Raw genomic sequence first — 16,699 nt, forward strand, 5'->3', positions numbered from 1 at the left:
ATGCAAAAGGCATTGGTGATCCAGTCGAGGGTACGGGACGTTCTAAGACCTACCCAGATTTCGGTGCACCTGTGCATTCGCCTCTTGGGGAAGATGGTGGCCTCTTACTGATCTCTGCAATATGAAATGTTTCACGCAAGGCCCTTCCGGCTGGATCTGTTGGACAAATGGTCCAGATCGCATCTCCACATGCACCAGAGGATACGTCTGTCGCCAAGAGCCAGGATTTCTCTTCTGTGGTGGCTTCAGACTTCTCACCTAGCCTAAGGCCGAAGGTTCGGGATTCAAAATTAGATTCTGCTACCCACAGACGCAAGCCTCAGTTGTTGGGGAGCAGTCACCCAAGGGGAACAGTTCCAAGGAAAATGGTCAAGTCAAGAATCTATTCTTCCAATCAACATTCTGGAACTCAGGGCCTTATACAACGCCTCCCATCCCATATTCTTCAAGATCAGGCCATACAAGTTCAGTCGGACAATGTGACGGCAGTAGCATACATAAACCGACAAGGCGGAAAGAAAAACAGAGCTGCAATGTCGGAGGTAAAAAGGATTCTCCTCTGGGCATAAAGACGTGGTGGCTTTGTTAGCAGTCTTCAGTCCGGGACTGGGAAGCAAACTCCCTCTGCAGACACGACCTCCATCCAGGAGAGTGGGGCCATCACCCGCAGGTGTTCGGGTCCCTGGCACGTCGGTGGGGACTTCCCCAAATCGACATGAGGGCCTCTCGTCTCAACAAGAAGCTCAAGTGATATTGTCCTAGGTCGAGAGACCCGCAATCAGTGGCGGCGGACTCTCTGGTGACTCCATGGGTCTACCAGATGGTCTACGTGTTTCCACCACTTCCGTTAATCCCAAGAATTCTCAAAAAAAATAAAAAGGGGAAAGGTTCAAGCAATTCTTATTGCTCTGGACTGGCCAAGAAGGGCCTGATACGCGGATCTACTGGAGTTGCTCCTGGAGGACCTGTGGCCTCCTCCTCTTTGAGAGGATCTTCTGCAAGAGGGGCCGTTAGTCTAACAAGACTTACCGCGGCTAAGTTTGACGGCATGGAGGTTGAGCGTCAAATTCTAGCCCAGAAAGGGATTCCGGATAAGGTTATTCCAACCTTGATCCAAGTCAGAAAGGGGGTAACGTCTAAACATTACCACCGTATTTGGAAGAAATAAGTCTCTTAGTGTGAGAACAGGAAAATTCCTGCAACGGAATTTAAGCTGGGACAGTTTCTCCTTTTTCTGCAGGCAGGAGTGGATGTGGGCCTCCGTTTGGGCTCCTTGAAAGTCCAGATTTCGGCCTTGTCCATTTTCTTCCAGAAGCAATTGGCGTCTCTTCCTGAGGTTCATACTTTTTTGAAGGGTGTTCTGCACATCCAACTGCCCTTTGGGCCTCCTATGGCACCTTGGGATCTCAACGTGGTGTTGCAGTTCTTCCAATCGGATTGGTTTGAGCATTTACAGGCAGTGGACGTAAAGTTTCTTATGTGGCAGACAGTTACACTGTTGGCCCTGGCTTCAGCCAGGCGCGTTTCGGAACTGGGGGGAATTGTCTCACAAGAGCCCCTACTTGATTTTTCATGAGGGTCACGCTGAGCTCAGAACTCGTCAGCAGTTTCTTCCTAAGGCGGTGTCTGCATTTCACATCAACCAACCTATTGTGGTTCCGGTGATTACCGACACCTCTGCTTCTTCAAAGTCCTTAGATGTTGTGAGGTTTTTGAAAATGTATGTGAAGCGGACGGCTTGTCACAGAAAATCTGACTCGCTGTTTGTTTTCTATGATCCCAATAAAATTAGGTGCCCGGCTTCAAAGCAGTCTATTGCTCGCTGGATCAGGCTTACTACCCAGCATGCTTATTCTACGGCAGGCTTGCCAGTTCCAAAATCGGTTCAGGCCCACTCTACTCGGTTGTTGGTTTCTTCCTGGGCAGCTGCCCGGGGTGTCTCTGCTTTACAGCTTTGACGAGCGGCTACTTGGTCAGGGTCGAACACGTTTGCTAAGTTCTACAAGTTCGATACTTTGGCCGCTGAGGACCTTCAGTTTGATCAATCAGTTCTGCAGGAACCTCGGCACTCTCCCACCCGTTTTGGGAGCTTTGGTGCATCCCCATGGTACTAAATGGACCCCAGTATCCTCTAGGATGTAAGAGAAAATAGGATTTTAATTACCTACCGGTAAATCCTTTTCTCGTAGTGCGTAGAGGATGCTGGGCACCCGCCCGGTGCTTCGTTTTTCTGCACTGTTACTTGGTTAAGTATTATTATAGTTGGTTCAGCCATTGCTGTTCCTTTTCAAGTTTGGTTAGCATGGCTTTCCTCTTGGTTGCGTGTGCTGGTTCGAATCTCACTACTGTTCAGTTAAATCCTTCTCTTGAAGTATGTCCGTCTCCTCGGGCACAGTTTCTAGACTGAGTCTGGTAGACTGAGCATAGAGGGAGGAGCCAGCCCACACTATTAATTTCTTAAAGTGCCCATGGCTCCTAGTGGACCCGTCTATACCCTATGGAACTAATGTGGACCCAAGTATCCTCTACGGACTGCGAGAAAAGGATTTACCGGCAGGTAATTAAAATCCAATTTTTTTCCCCCCTTTGATTTTTTCTACTCTGCAGGATAGTGTGTCTTGTATGTTCAAGCCTTCCTTTTCTCCTGAAATCCTGCTCCTGCCTTTTGGCTTGTTAACAAAACTGGCTTCCCTAGGCTGGAGGTGGGGTATATGAGGAGGAGGTCCGGTGCATCATGGGAGCTAAAAGCTTAACTGTGTGGTGCCCAGTCAGCTCCTACCACCAATACAAGTACTGTGGATCCTGTGGACCTCAAAGAAAAAGATGTCCTCCTTTATATATTTTCACATCATTTGGGATATCCATCATTGATATTACATTGTTTGTACATCATTCACTGCATCATTTATGTATTGTATTGGATAGCGCGTATAGGTGGTATTAGCTTTTTTCTCAAAGAAAAAGAGTTACCCTGGTAAGTCGACCGTAAGTCTTGTTAACTTCAAATATCAATTGTGTAGACTTCAAATAATTGTGTAAACTTTAAACGGTAATTGTGGATTTGTTCCTGATGAACAAATTCCTAATTACTTGTGAATAATAGTTCCTGCTCTGTGCAGTACTGAGGTTATGACTTTAGAGAATGTAATGGCCAGATCCAATATTGCTCAATTCAAGGTCTCCCAGTAGCCCTACTACATACATAAATGTCTATCTCCTGGTGTGTGCAGATCTACAGGTTACATAGGAGTATATATGTATATATGTATATGTGTGTGTATGTATGTATGTATGTATATATATATATGTATGTTTGTATGTATATATATATATATATATATTCTTTTTGTTTATTAGATTAGTTTTTCATTAATCTTTTTGTGGTCACCTTCTCTCATGCACTCTGATTTAAGTTAATTATAGATTGTGTCCGCTGTTCTCCTGGGTGCTTTACATTAGGTGTGTAGGTAACGGTCTCAGCTATATAAGGTAAGTTGCTGTGAGCTTTAGACCAGGTAGCAGCATACCTAAAGTGTAACACTAATGTGATAGCTGTTTTTCTGGTAATTATTTTGAGCAATAGAGCACGGTCTGCAGTATAGTGGGGTCCCTTGTCGGGGGCTGCAGGCTTAAATGCATTGGTCAATAGGTGAACTAAATCTCCCCTGTTTATTATTGTTAGTTATTATAGTGAGTGCAGAGCCCCAGTGAGATAGATATAGGGCCATATGCAATTGCGGTCGAATTGCTGCAAATGACGAAAAACGGGGCATTTTCGACAAAAAAAACTGATTCAACATTGCAATACAGTACTTTTCGACAAAAAAAACGGCCGTTTCAGATTCGACTTTTTGCAATTCGACATTTGTCAAATTCGACATGTCTGCAATGGTTAAAATGCAGCTTTTCGACAAAAGTATATTCAATTGAAGAATGTCGATTCGACAACAGCGCTTTTCGACAGTCATTTCGTCAGTTTCAGTCCGCCTCATTTTGCTGGCGTGATCTAATAAAAAAAAATTAAAACGTGTTTTTTTGGTGTTTTTTTTTTTTTTTTTATTGGTAGTAGCATATCTATTTATATTAGAAGGGATTATCTACTTGGTTTGTCTATTTAGGAGCCACAAGTATTATTTAATATAATTTTTTATATATATATTTTTTTTACTGACTAAAATAATAAGGAGAGATCAGAGCATGTTTTTCTGTGGGAATGGGTTAAAAATCCTGAAAGAAAATGCGTGGGGTCCCCCCTCCTAAGCATAACCAGCCCCGGGCTCTTTGAGCCGGTCCTGGTTGTAAAAATACGGGGGGGGATGACAGGGGATTCCCCGTATTTTAACAACCAGCATCGGGCTCTGCGTCCAGTCCTGGTGCCAAAAATATGGGGGACAAAAGACGTAGGTCCCCCGTATTTCTCTAACATCCTAGTGGATGCTGGGGACTCCGTAAGGACCATGGGGAATAGACGGGCTCCGCAGGAGACAGGGCACTTTAAGAAAGAATTTGGATACTAGTGTGCTCTGGCTCCTCCCTCTATGTCCCTCCTCCAGACCTCAGTTTGAATCTGTGCCCAGACGAGCTGGGTGCTGTTTAGTGAGTTCTCCTGAGCTTGCTATAAGAAAGTATTTTGTTAGGTTTTTTTATTTTCAGGGAGATCTGCTGGCAACAGACTCTCTGCATCGTGGGACTGAGAGGAGAGAAGCAGCCCTACTCTCTGCAGATAGGTCTTGCTTCTTAGGCTACTGGACACCATTAGCTCCAGAGGGATCGTACACAGGATCTTACCCTTTGTCGTCCGATCCCGGAGCCGCGCCGACGTCCCCTTCGCAGAGCCGGAAGACAGAAGCCGGGTGAAAGAAGCAAGAAGACTTCAAAATCGGCGGCAGAAGACTCCAGTCTTCAAACTGAGGTAGCGCACAGCACTGCAGCTGTGCGCCATTGCTCCCACACTACACCCACATACTCCGGTCATTGTAGGGTGAAGGGGAGGGGCGCCCTGGGTAGCAATTAGGACCTCTTGGCAAAAGTTGGGCATATATACAGTTGGGCACTGTATATATGCATGAGCCCCCGCCATAATTGTGTACAGAAACGCGGGACAGAAGCCCGCCGCTGAGGGGGCGGGGCTTCTTCCTCAGCACTCACCAGCGCCATTTTCTCTCCACAGCTCCACTGAGAGGAAGCTCCCCAGGCTCTGCCCTGCAGATTCACGGTAGAAGAGGGTAAAAAGAGAGGGGGGGCACATAAATTAGGCGCAAAAACATATTATACAGCAGCTACTGGGTTAACACTAAGTTACTGTGTGATTCCTGGAACATATAGCGCTGGGGTGTGTGCTGGCATACTCTCTCTCTGTCTCTCCAAAGGGCCTTGTGGGGGAACTGTCTTCAAAAAGAGCATCCCCTGTGTATGTGGTGTGTCGGTACGCTTGTGTCGACATGTTTGACGAGGAAGGCTATGTGGAAGCAGAGCGGGAGCAAATGAATGTGGGGTTGCCGCCGACGGTGCCGACACCTGATTGGATGGATATGTGGAATGTTTTAAATGATGTTAATTCCTTGCATAAAAGGTTGGATAAAGCTGAAACCTTAGGACAGTCGGGGTCTCAGCCCATGCCTGATCCTATGTTGCAGAGGCCGTCAGGGTCTCAGAAGCGCCCACTATCCAAAATTGTTGACACAGATACCGACATGGATTCTGACTCCAGTGTTGATTGCGATGATGCAAAGTTACAGCCTAAATTGGCTAAAGCCATCCATTATATGATTATAGCAATGAAGGATGTGTTGCACATCACAGAGGAAACCCCAGTCCCTGACAAGAGGGTTTATATGTGTGGGGAAAAAAAAACAGGTGGTGACCTTTCCCCCTTCACATGAGCTAAAAGAGTTATGTGAAAAGGCTTGGGAATCTCCAGATAAAAAAACTGCAGATTTCCAAACGGATGCTTATGGCGTATCCTTTCCCGCCAACGGACAGGTTACGCTGGGAATCCTCCCCTAGGGTGGACAAAGCTCTAACACGCTTATCCTAGAGGGTAGCCCTGCCGTCACAGGATACGGCCACCCTAAAAGATGCTGCAGATAGAAAACAAGAGGGTACCCTGAAGTCCATTTATACACATTCAGGTACCTTACTAAGGCCGGCAATTGCGTCGGCCTGTGTGTGTAGTGCTGTAGCAGCATGGATGGATACCTTATCTGAGGAACATGATACCTTGGACAAGGATACTATATTAATGACCCTGAGGCATATAAAAGACGCTATCCTATATATGAGAGATGCTCAAAGAGACATTAGCCTTCTGGGCTCTAGAATAAATGCAATGTCGATTTCTGCCAGAAGGGTCCTGTGGACTCTGCAATGGACAGGCGATGCTGACTCAAAAAGGCACATGGAGGTTTTACCTTACAAGGGTGAGGAGTTGTTTGGGGAGGGTCTCAGACCTGGTCTCCACAGCTACTGCTGGAAAGTCAAACTTTTTGCCATATGTTCCCTCACAACCTAAGAAAGCACCGTATTACCAAATGCAGTCCTTTCGATCACAAAAACACAAACTCCGAGGTGCGTCTTTTCTTGCCAGAGGCAAGGGCAGAGGAAAGAAGCTGCACAACACAGCTAGTTCCCAGGAACAGAAGTCCTCCCGGCTTCCACTAAATCCACCGCATGACGCTGGGGCTCCACAGACGGAGCTAGGCCCGGTGGGGGTGCATCTCCGAAATTTCAGCCACAAGTGGGTTTACTCTCAGGTGGATCCATGGGCAATAGAGATTGTGTCTCAGGGATACAAGCTGGAATTCGAAGAGATGCCCCCTCACCGATACCTCAAATCGGCCCTGCCAGCTTCCCCCTTAGAGAGGGAAATAGTGCTAGCTGCAATTCACAAATTGTATCTTCAGCAGGTGGTGGTCAAGGTTCCCCTCCTTCAACAAGGGAAGGGTTATTATTCGACCATGTTTGTGGTACCGAAACCGGACGGTTCGTTCAGACCCATATTGAATTTAAAATCCCTGAACATATACCTGAAAAGGTTCAAGTTCAAAATGGAATCGCTCAGAGCGGTCATCGCAAGCCTAGAAGGGGGGGATTTTATGGTGTCTCTGGACATAAAGGATGCATACCTTCATGTCCCCATTTATCCACCTCATCAGGCGTACCTCAGATTTGTGGTACAGGATTGTCATTACCAATTGCAGATGTTGCCATTTGGTCTCTCCACGGCACCGAGAATATTTACCAAGGTGATGGCGGAAATGGTGGCGCTCCTGCGAAAGCAAGGGGTCACAATTATCCCATACTTGGACGATCTCCTTATAAAGGCGAGGTCCAGAGAGCAGTTGCTGATCAGCGTACCATGCTCTCGGGAAGTGTTACAACAGCACGGCTGGATTCTAAATATTCCAAAATCGCAGTTGATTCCTACAACTCGTCTGCCCTTCCTGGACATGATTCTGGACACAGACCAGAAGAGGGATTATCTATCTCCTGATGGAGAAGGCTCAGGAGCTCATGACACTGGTCAGAGACCTATTAAAACCAAAACAGGTGTCTGTGCATCACTGCATGCGAGTCCTGGGAAAGATGGTGGCATCATATGAGGCCATTCCCTTTGGCAGGTTCCATGCGAGGACCTTTCAATGGGATCTGTTGGACAAGTGGTCCGGTTCACATCTACAGATGCATCGGCTGATCACCCTATCCCCCAGGGCCAGGGTGTCTCTCCTGTGGTGGCTGCAGAGTGCTCACTTTCTCGAGGGCCGCAGATTCGGCATTCAGGACTGGGTCCTGGTGACCACGGATGCAAGCCTCCAAGGGTGGGGGCCAGTCACACAGGGAAGAAATTTCTAAGGTCTGTGGTCAAGTCAGGAGACTTGCCTTCACATCAATATCCTGGAACTAAGGGCCATATACAACGCCCTACGTCAAGCGGAGACTCTGCTTCGCGACCAATCGGTGCTGATTCAGTCTGACAACATCACCGCAGTGGCTCATGTAAACCGCCATGGTGGCACAAGGCGCAGGGTGGCAATAGCGGAAGCCACCAGAATCCTTCGCTGGGCGGAGAATCACGTAAGAGCACTGTCAGCAGTGTTCATTCCGGGGGTGGACAACTGGGAAGCAGACCTTCTCAGCAGGAACGACCTCCACCCGGGAGAGTGGGGACTTCATCAAGAAGTCTTCACGCAGATTGCAAGTCGGTGGGAACTGCCACAGGTGGACAGGATGGCATCCCGCCTCAACAAAAAGCTACAGAGGTATTGCGCCAGGTCAAGAGACCCTCAGGCAATAGCTGTAGACGCACTAGTGACACTGTGGGTGTTCCAGTTGGTTTATGTATTCCCTCCTCTTCCTCTCATACCCAAGGTGCTGAGAATCATAAGAAAAAGAGGAGTGCGAACAATACTCATTGTTCCGGATTGGCCAAGAAGGACTTGGTATCCAGATCTGCAAGAAATGCTCTCAGAGGACCCATGGCCTCTGCCTCTAAGACAGGACTTGTTGCAACAGGGGCCTTGTCTGTTCCAAGACCTACCGCGGCTGCGTTTGACGGCATGGAGGTTGAACGCTGGATCCTAGCAGAAAAAGGCAATTCCGGATGAGGTCATTCCTACTCTGATAAAGGCTAGGAAGTACGTGACTGCTAAACATTATCACTGTATATGGCGAAAATATGTTGCTTGGTGTGAGGCCAGGAATGCCCCCACGGAGGAATTCCAGCTGGGCCGTTTCCTTCACTTCCTACAGGAGGGAGTGACTTTGGGACTAAAATTGGGTTCCATTAAGGTCCAGATTTCGGCCCTGTCTATTTTCTTTCAAAAAGAACTTGCTTCTCTGCCTGAAGTTCAGACATTTGTAAAGGGAGTGCTGCATATTCAGCCCCCTTTTGTGCCTCCATTGGCACCTTGGGATCTTAACGTGGTGTTGTTTCCTGAAGTCACACTGGTTTGAGCCACTTAAAACCGTGGAGTAAAAATTTCTCACGTGGAAGGTGGTCATGCTATTAGCCTTAGCTTCGGCTAGGCGTGTGTCAGAATTAGCGGCCTTGTCACATAAAAGCCCCTATCTGGTTTTCTATATGGACAGGGCAGAATTGCGGACCCGTCCACAATTTCTGCCAAAAGTGGTGTCATCTTTTCATATAAACCAACCTATTGTGGTGCCTGTGGCTACTCGTGACTTGGAGGATTCCGAGTTACTAGATATGGTCAGGGCTTTGAAGGTTTATGTAGCCAGGACGACTGGAGTCAGGAAAACTGAGTCGCTGTTTATCCTGTATGCGTCCAACAAGCTGGGTGCTCCTGCTTCAAAGCAAACTATTGCTCGCTGGATCTGTAACACGATTCAGCAGGCTCATTCTGTGGCTGGATTGCCGCTGCCAAAATCAGTAAAAGCCCATTCCACAAGGAAGGTGGGCTCTTCTTGGGCGGCTGCCCGAGGGGTCTCGGCATTACAACTTTGCCGAGCAGTTACTTGGTCAGGTTCAAACACTTTTGCAAAGTTTTTTACAATTTGATACCCTGGCTGAGGAGGACCTTGTGTTTGCTCATTCGGTGCTGCAGAGTCATCCGCACTCTCCCGCACGTTTAGGTGCTTAGGTATAATCCCCATGGTCCTTACGGAGTCCTCAGCATCCACTTAGGACGTTAGAGAAAATAAGATTTTACTTACCGGTAAATCTATTTCTCGTAGTCCGTAGTGGATGCTGGGCGCCCCGTCCCAAGTGCGGACTTCTTCTGCAATACTTGTATATAGTTATTGCTTAAATAAGGGTTATGTTATGGTTGCATCAGGTTGATCTGATGCTCCGTTGTTCATACTGTTAACTGGGTAAGTTTATCACAAGTGATACGGTGTGATTGGTGTGACTGGTATGAGTCTTACCCTGGATTCCAAAATCCTTTCCTTGTACTGTCAGCTCTTCCGGGCACAGTTTCTCTAACTGAGGTCTGGAGGAGGGACATAGAGGGAGGAGCCAGAGCACGCCAGTATCCAAATTCTTTCTTAAAGTGCCCTGTCTCCTGCGGAGCCCATCTATTCCCCATGGTCCTTACGGAGTCCCCAGCATCCACTACGGACTACGAGAAATACATTTACCGGTAAGTAAAATCTTATTTTTTCACACCAGCATCGGGCTCCACTAGCCAGGGACATAATGCCACAGCCGGGGGACACTTTTACACCAGTCCCTGCGGCCGTGGCATTAAATCCCCAACTAGTCACCCCTGGCCGGTGTATCCTGGAGGAGTGGGGACCCCTTAAATCAAGGGGTCCCCCTCTCCAGCCACCCAAGGGCCAGGGGTGAAGCCCGAGGCTGTGTCCCCCCCCCCCCCCCATCCAAGGGCGGCAGATGGGAGGCTGATAGCCAAGTGTAAAAAAAATAAATTGTTTTTTGTAGCAGGACTACAAGTCCCAACAAGCCTCCCCTGCAGGCTGGCACTTGGAGAACCTCAAGTACCAGCTTGTGGGGGGGGAAACGGGCCCGCTTGTACCTGTAGTTCTACTACAAAAAAAATACCCAAATAAACAGTACACACACACACCGTGACAGTATAACTTTATTACATACATGCACACTGACACACACATATCTATGTTGACACGAAGCAGTCGGTCCTCTTCACCAGTAGAATCCACGGGGTACCTGTAAATAAAATTATACTCACAACAATCCTGTGTAGATCGGTCCTCTTCTGAGCTTGTAATCCACGTACTTGGCAAAATAATAAAACGCAAAACACGATCCACGCACTGAAAGGGGTTCCATGTTTACACATGGGACCCCTTTCCCCGACTGGCGTGACCCCCCGTGACTGCTGTCAAAGAGGGTCCCTTCTGCCAATCAGGGAGCGCTACGTCGTGGCACTCTCCTGATTGGCTGTGCGCGTCTGAGCTGACAGGCGGCACATAGGCGCTCCATTATATTCAATGCGGTCAGCGGTTGACCACGAGTAACTTCAACCGCTGACGCAAAGTTCCCACCGTTGGATACAATGGAGCGCCTATGCGCTACATTGTATCTCGAGTGCGCCGCCTGACAACTCAGAAGCGCACAGCCAATCAGGAGAGTGCCACGACGTGGCGCTCACTGATTGGCTGAAGGGACCCTCTTTGACAGCAGTCACAGGGGGTCCCGGCAGTCGATGAAAGGCAAGGCGTGGATCGTGTTTTGTGTTTTATTATTTTGCCAAGTACGTGGATTACAAACTCTGAAGAGGACCAATCTACACAGGATTGTTGTGAGTACAATTTTATTTACAGGTACCCCATGGATTCTACTGATGAAGAGGACCGACTGTTTCATGTCAACATAGGTAAGTATTTGTGTGACGGTGTACATGTATGTCACGGTGTGTGTGTACTGTTTTTATTTGGGTATTTTTTTTGCAGTAGAACTACAGGTACCAGCGCCCCCCCCCCCCTGCATGCTGGTACTTGTGGTTCTCCAAGTACCAGCTTGCTGGGACTTGTAGTTTTGCTACAAAAAAATAATATTCTTTTCTCTTACATCCTAGAGGATGCTGGGGACTCTGTAAGGACAATGGGGTATAGACGGGCTCCGCAGGAGATAGGGCACTTTAAGAAAGAATTTGGATACTAGTGTGCTCTGGCTCCTCCCTCTATGTCCCTCCTCCAGACCTCAGTTTGAATCTGTGCCCAGACGAGCTGTCCATGTCACCTCTAGTAATCCCACATGAGCGTCCATGTCACCTCTAGTAATCCCACATGAGCGTCCATGTCACCTCTAGTAATCCCACATGAGCGCCCATGTCACCTCTAGTAATCCCAAATGAGCGTCCATGTCACCTCTAGTAATCCCACATGAGCGTCCATGTCACCTCTAGTAATCCCACATGAGCGTCCATGTCACCTCTAGTAATCCCACATGAGCGTCCATGTCACCTCTAGTAATCCCACATGAGCGTCCATGTCACCTCTAGTAATCCCACATGAGCGCCCATGTCACCTCTAGTAATCCCAAATGAGCGTCCGTGTCACCTCTAATAATCCCCCATGAGCGTCCATGTCACCTCCTAGTAATCCCACATGAGCGTCCATGTCACCTCTAATAATCCCCCAAGAGCATCCATGTCACCTCTAGTAATCCCACATGAGCGCCCATGTCACCTCTAATAATCCCCCAAGAGCATCCATGTCACCTCTAGTAATCCCACATGAGCGCCCGTGTCACCTCTAGTTATCCCACATGAGTGTCCATGTCACCTCTAGTAATCCCAAATGAGCGTCCATATCACCTCTAATAATCCCCCATGAGCGTCCATGTCACCTCCTAGTAATCTCACATGAGCGTCCATGTCACCTCTAATAATCCCCCAAGAGCATCCATGTCACCTCTAGTAACCCCACATGAGCGTCCATGTCACCTCTAGTAATCCCACATGAGCATCCATGTCACCTCTAGTAATCCCACTTGAGCGTCTGTGTCACCTCTAGTAATCCCACATGAGCGTCCATATCACCTCTAGTAATCCCACATGAGCGCCCATGTCACCTCTAATAATCCCCCATGAGCGCCCACGTCACCTCTAGTAATCCCACATGAGTGTCCATGTCACCTCTAATAATCCCCCAAGAGCATCCATGTCACCTCTAGTAACCCCACATGAGCGTCCATGTCACCTCTAGTAATCCCACATGAGCATCCATGTCACCTCTAGTAATCCCACTTGAGCGTCTGTGTCACCTCTAGTAATCCCACATGAGCGTCCATATCACCTCTAGTAATCCCACATGAGCGCCCATGTCACCACTAATAATCCCCCATGAGCGCCCACGTCACCTCTAGTAATCCCACATGAGTGTCCATGTCACCTCTAATAATCCCCCAAGAGCATCCATGTCACCTCTAGTAACCCCACATGAGCGTCTGTGTCACCTCTAGTAATCCCACATGAGCGTTTGTGTCACCTCTAGTAATCCCACATGAGCGTCCATGTCACCTCTAGTAATCCCACATGAGCGCCCATGTCACCTCTAATAATCCCACATGAGCACCCGCGTCACCTCTAGTTATCCCACATGAGCGTCCATGTCACCTCTAATAATCCCCCATGAGCTTCCATGTCACCTCTAGTAATCCCATATGAGCGCCCACGTCACCTCTAGTAATCCCACATGAGCGCCCACGTCACCTAGTAATCCCACATGAGCATCTGTGTCACCTCTAGTAATCCCACATAAGTGCCCATGTCACCTCTAATTATCCCCCATGAGCTTCCATGTCACCTCTAGTAATCCCATATGAGCGTCTGTGTCACCTCTAGTAATCCCACATGAGTGTCCATGTCACCTCTAATAATCCCCCAAGAGCATCCATGTCACCTCTAGTAACCCCACATGAGCGTCTGTGTCACCTCTAGTAATCCCACATGAGCGTTTGTGTCACCTCTAGTAATCCCACATGAGCGTCCATGTCACCTCTAGTAATCCCACATGAGCGCCCATGTCACCTCTAATAATCCCACATGAGCACCCGCGTCACCTCTAGTTATCCCACATGAGCGTCCATGTCACCTCTAATAATCCCCCATGAGCTTCCATGTCACCTCTAGTAATCCCATATGAGCGCCCACGTCACCTCTAGTAATCCCACATGAGCGCCCACGTCACCTAGTAATCCCACATGAGCATCTGTGTCACCTCTAGTAATCCCACATAAGTGCCCATGTCACCTCTAATTATCCCCCATGAGCTTCCATGTCACCTCTAGTAATCCCATATGAGCGTCTGTGTCACCTCTAGTAATCCCACTTGAGCCTTCAGTGTTGATCAAGCTCCAGTCTAAGCATCCTATCTTTTGTTTTTTTAATAAACATAAAAGCACTGATTACAGGTAAAAAAAAAAATGGCAGTTATAGAATTATATATTGTGTCCTGTTACATCCTGGGTCTTGTCTGCTCATTTTATATATTAATGTATTTTATTTCCAGCAGATGGACCCACAAGCAGGAATATCTCAGAAGTACATCTAATGTTATCCCTGGATTGTGACATAACAGATAATGACAGTAGACAGGATTCTCCAGGAGATAATCCCATTACCCCAATTATACATCTAGCTCTATCAACTAATCCCCCTGATCCTGGGAAATGTTCTCCTGATCACTCTGATATTGGTGCATCTATTACAGCTCTGAGATTAGATACAGAGTTTCCCTGTTCTACAGACGCCAAATGTTTTACACAGAACACAAACCGTATTACTCATCAGCCAGCTAAGGCAGGTGAGAGGCCATTTCCATGTTCTGAGTGTGGGAAATGTTTTACATATAAATCAAATCTTGTTACACATCAGAGAAGTCACACAGGTGAGAAGCCGTATTCCTGTTCTGAGTGTGGGAAATGTTTTACACAGAAATCAGATCTTGTTACACATCAGAGAAGTCACACTGGTGAGAAGCCATTTCCATGTTCTGAGTGTGGGAAATGTTTTACATATAAATCAAATCTTGTTACACATCAGAGAAGTCACACAGGTGAGAAGCCGTATTCCTGTTCTGAGTGTGGGAAATGTTTTACACAGAAATCAGATCTTGTTACACATCAGAGAAGTCACACTGGTGAGAAGCCATTTCCATGTTCTGAGTGTGGGAATTTTTTTACATATAAATCAAATCTTGTTACACATCAGAGAAGTCACACAGGTGAGAAGCCGTATTCCTGTTCTGAGTGTGGGAAATGTTTTGTAGAGAAATCAGGTCTTGTTATACATCAGAGAAGTCACACAGGTGAGAAGCCGTATTCCTGTTCTCAGTGTGGGAAATGTTTTGCACAGAAATCGAGTCTTTTTAAACATCAGAGAAGTCACACAGGTGAGAAGCCGTATTCCTGTTCTGAGTGTGGGAAATGTTTTGCATCGAAATCAAGTCTTGTTACACATCAGAGAAGTCACACAGGTGAGAAGCCATTTTCCTGTTCTGAGTGTGGGAAATGTTTCACACAGAAATCAGCCCTTGTTACACATAAGAGAAGTCACACAGGTGAGAAGCCGTATTCCTGTTCTGAGTGTGGGAAATGTTTTGCATCTACATCAGATCTTGTTAAACATCAGAGAAGTCACACAGGTGAGAAGCCGTATTCCTGTTCTGAGTGTGGGAAATGTTTTGCATCTAAATCAAATCTTGTTAAACATCAGAGAAGTCACATAGGTGAGAAGCCATTTTCATGCTGTGAGAGAAATAAATCCGCTCTTGTTGAACATATTAGACATTACCCAAGCACGGAACCATTTAAATCTTCTGGAGTATAATTATCACTGTCATGCAATGTTCCTCAAGGGTCATTCCTATCTCCTATGCGTCATGCAATATACAGTCTGGTCCATATATATTGGGACATCGACACAATTCTCATATTTTGGGCTCTATACACCACCACAATGGATTTGAAATTAGACAAACAAGATGTGCTTTAACTGCAGACTTTCCGCTTTAATTTGAGGGTATATACATCAAAATCAGGTGAATGGTGTAGGAATTGAAATGGTTTTTATATGTGCCTCCCACTTTTTAAGGGACCAAAAGTAATGGTACAAACTAAACAATCCTAAATCAAATATTGTAAATCAGATCAGTGCGCTCGTCCAGTTCAACAAAAAGTACTTTACTACTTAATGTGGTCGCAGCCCGGATCAGTGTTTCGTGAATTGAGCTTTGACATATTTTCCAAGGGCGATCTGATTACCATCTCCTAGATGAAGACCTGGATACAATATCCATACTGATATGCAAATATTTATTTATCTGGTACGCATATAAATTTTGTGATAACTGAATTTAATCCCACATACGGAAATATACTACGCTATATAGCGATTATTTGTGTCTCCTAGCAGCATTTAGATCCCAGTAGTAACCTGGACTAAAGAATGGGGGACTGATACGCCATGTGTCAAGCCGTAATCCGTACGCTATAATATTCTTGCGTGTGACAAAACTAGTGATGAGCGGATTCGGTTTTACTCGGTTTTACTCTGTTCTCAAAACGGCATCTTATTGGCTTACAGATGTCATGTGTTTTGTATAGCCAATAAGATTCTGTTTTGAGATCCGAGTAAAACCGAATCCGCTCATCACTAGACAAAACTGATTGAAAAATACTACACCATAGTCGCTCTCTTGTTTCTTCCTTTGATTCCAAAATCCTAAATCAAACTTTTACTTTTTAATATTTTGTTGCAAATCCTTTTGTCAGTTACAGCCTGAAGTCTGGAACGCATAGACATCACCAGACGCTGGGTTTCATCCCTGGTACTGCTCTGCCAGGCCTCTACTGCAAATGTCTTCAGTTCCTGCTTGTTCTTGGGGCATTTTCCCTTCAGTTTTGTCTTCATGAAGTGAAATGTATGCTCAATCGGATTCAGGTCAGGTGATTGACTTGGCCATTGCATAACATTCCACTTATTTGCCTTAAAAAACGCTTTGGTTGCTTTTGCAGTATGCTTCGGGTCATTGTCCATCTGCACTGTGAAGCGCCTTCCAATGAGTTCTGAAGCATTTGCCTGAATATGAGCAGATAATATTGCCCGAAACACTTAAGAATTCATCCTGCTGCTTTTGTCAGCAGTCACATTATCAATAAATACAAGGGAACCAGTTCCATTGGCATCCATACATGCCCACGCCATGACACTACCACCACCATGCTTTACTGATGAGCTGGTAGGTTTTGGATCAT

At 46.6% G+C, this 16,699-nt stretch overlaps 1 protein-coding gene across 1 annotated transcript in view; it reads left to right on the forward strand.

The window, feature by feature from the left end:
* LOC134983231 (zinc finger protein 271-like) overlaps positions 1 to 16,699 on the forward strand; it is a 195,900-nt gene that overhangs the window by 20,129 nt on the left and 159,072 nt on the right. The window contains exon 4 of the mRNA XM_063948966.1: positions 13,954 to 15,171. Within this exon, the coding sequence (XP_063805036.1) occupies positions 13,954 to 15,171 (1,218 nt within the window). The remainder of the gene's footprint in view (positions 1 to 13,953; positions 15,172 to 16,699) is intronic.

The sequence above is a fragment of the Pseudophryne corroboree genome (genome assembly GCF_028390025.1).
Source record: "Pseudophryne corroboree isolate aPseCor3 chromosome 3 unlocalized genomic scaffold, aPseCor3.hap2 SUPER_3_unloc_10, whole genome shotgun sequence".
Classification (NCBI taxonomy): Eukaryota; Metazoa; Chordata; class Amphibia; order Anura; family Myobatrachidae; genus Pseudophryne; species Pseudophryne corroboree.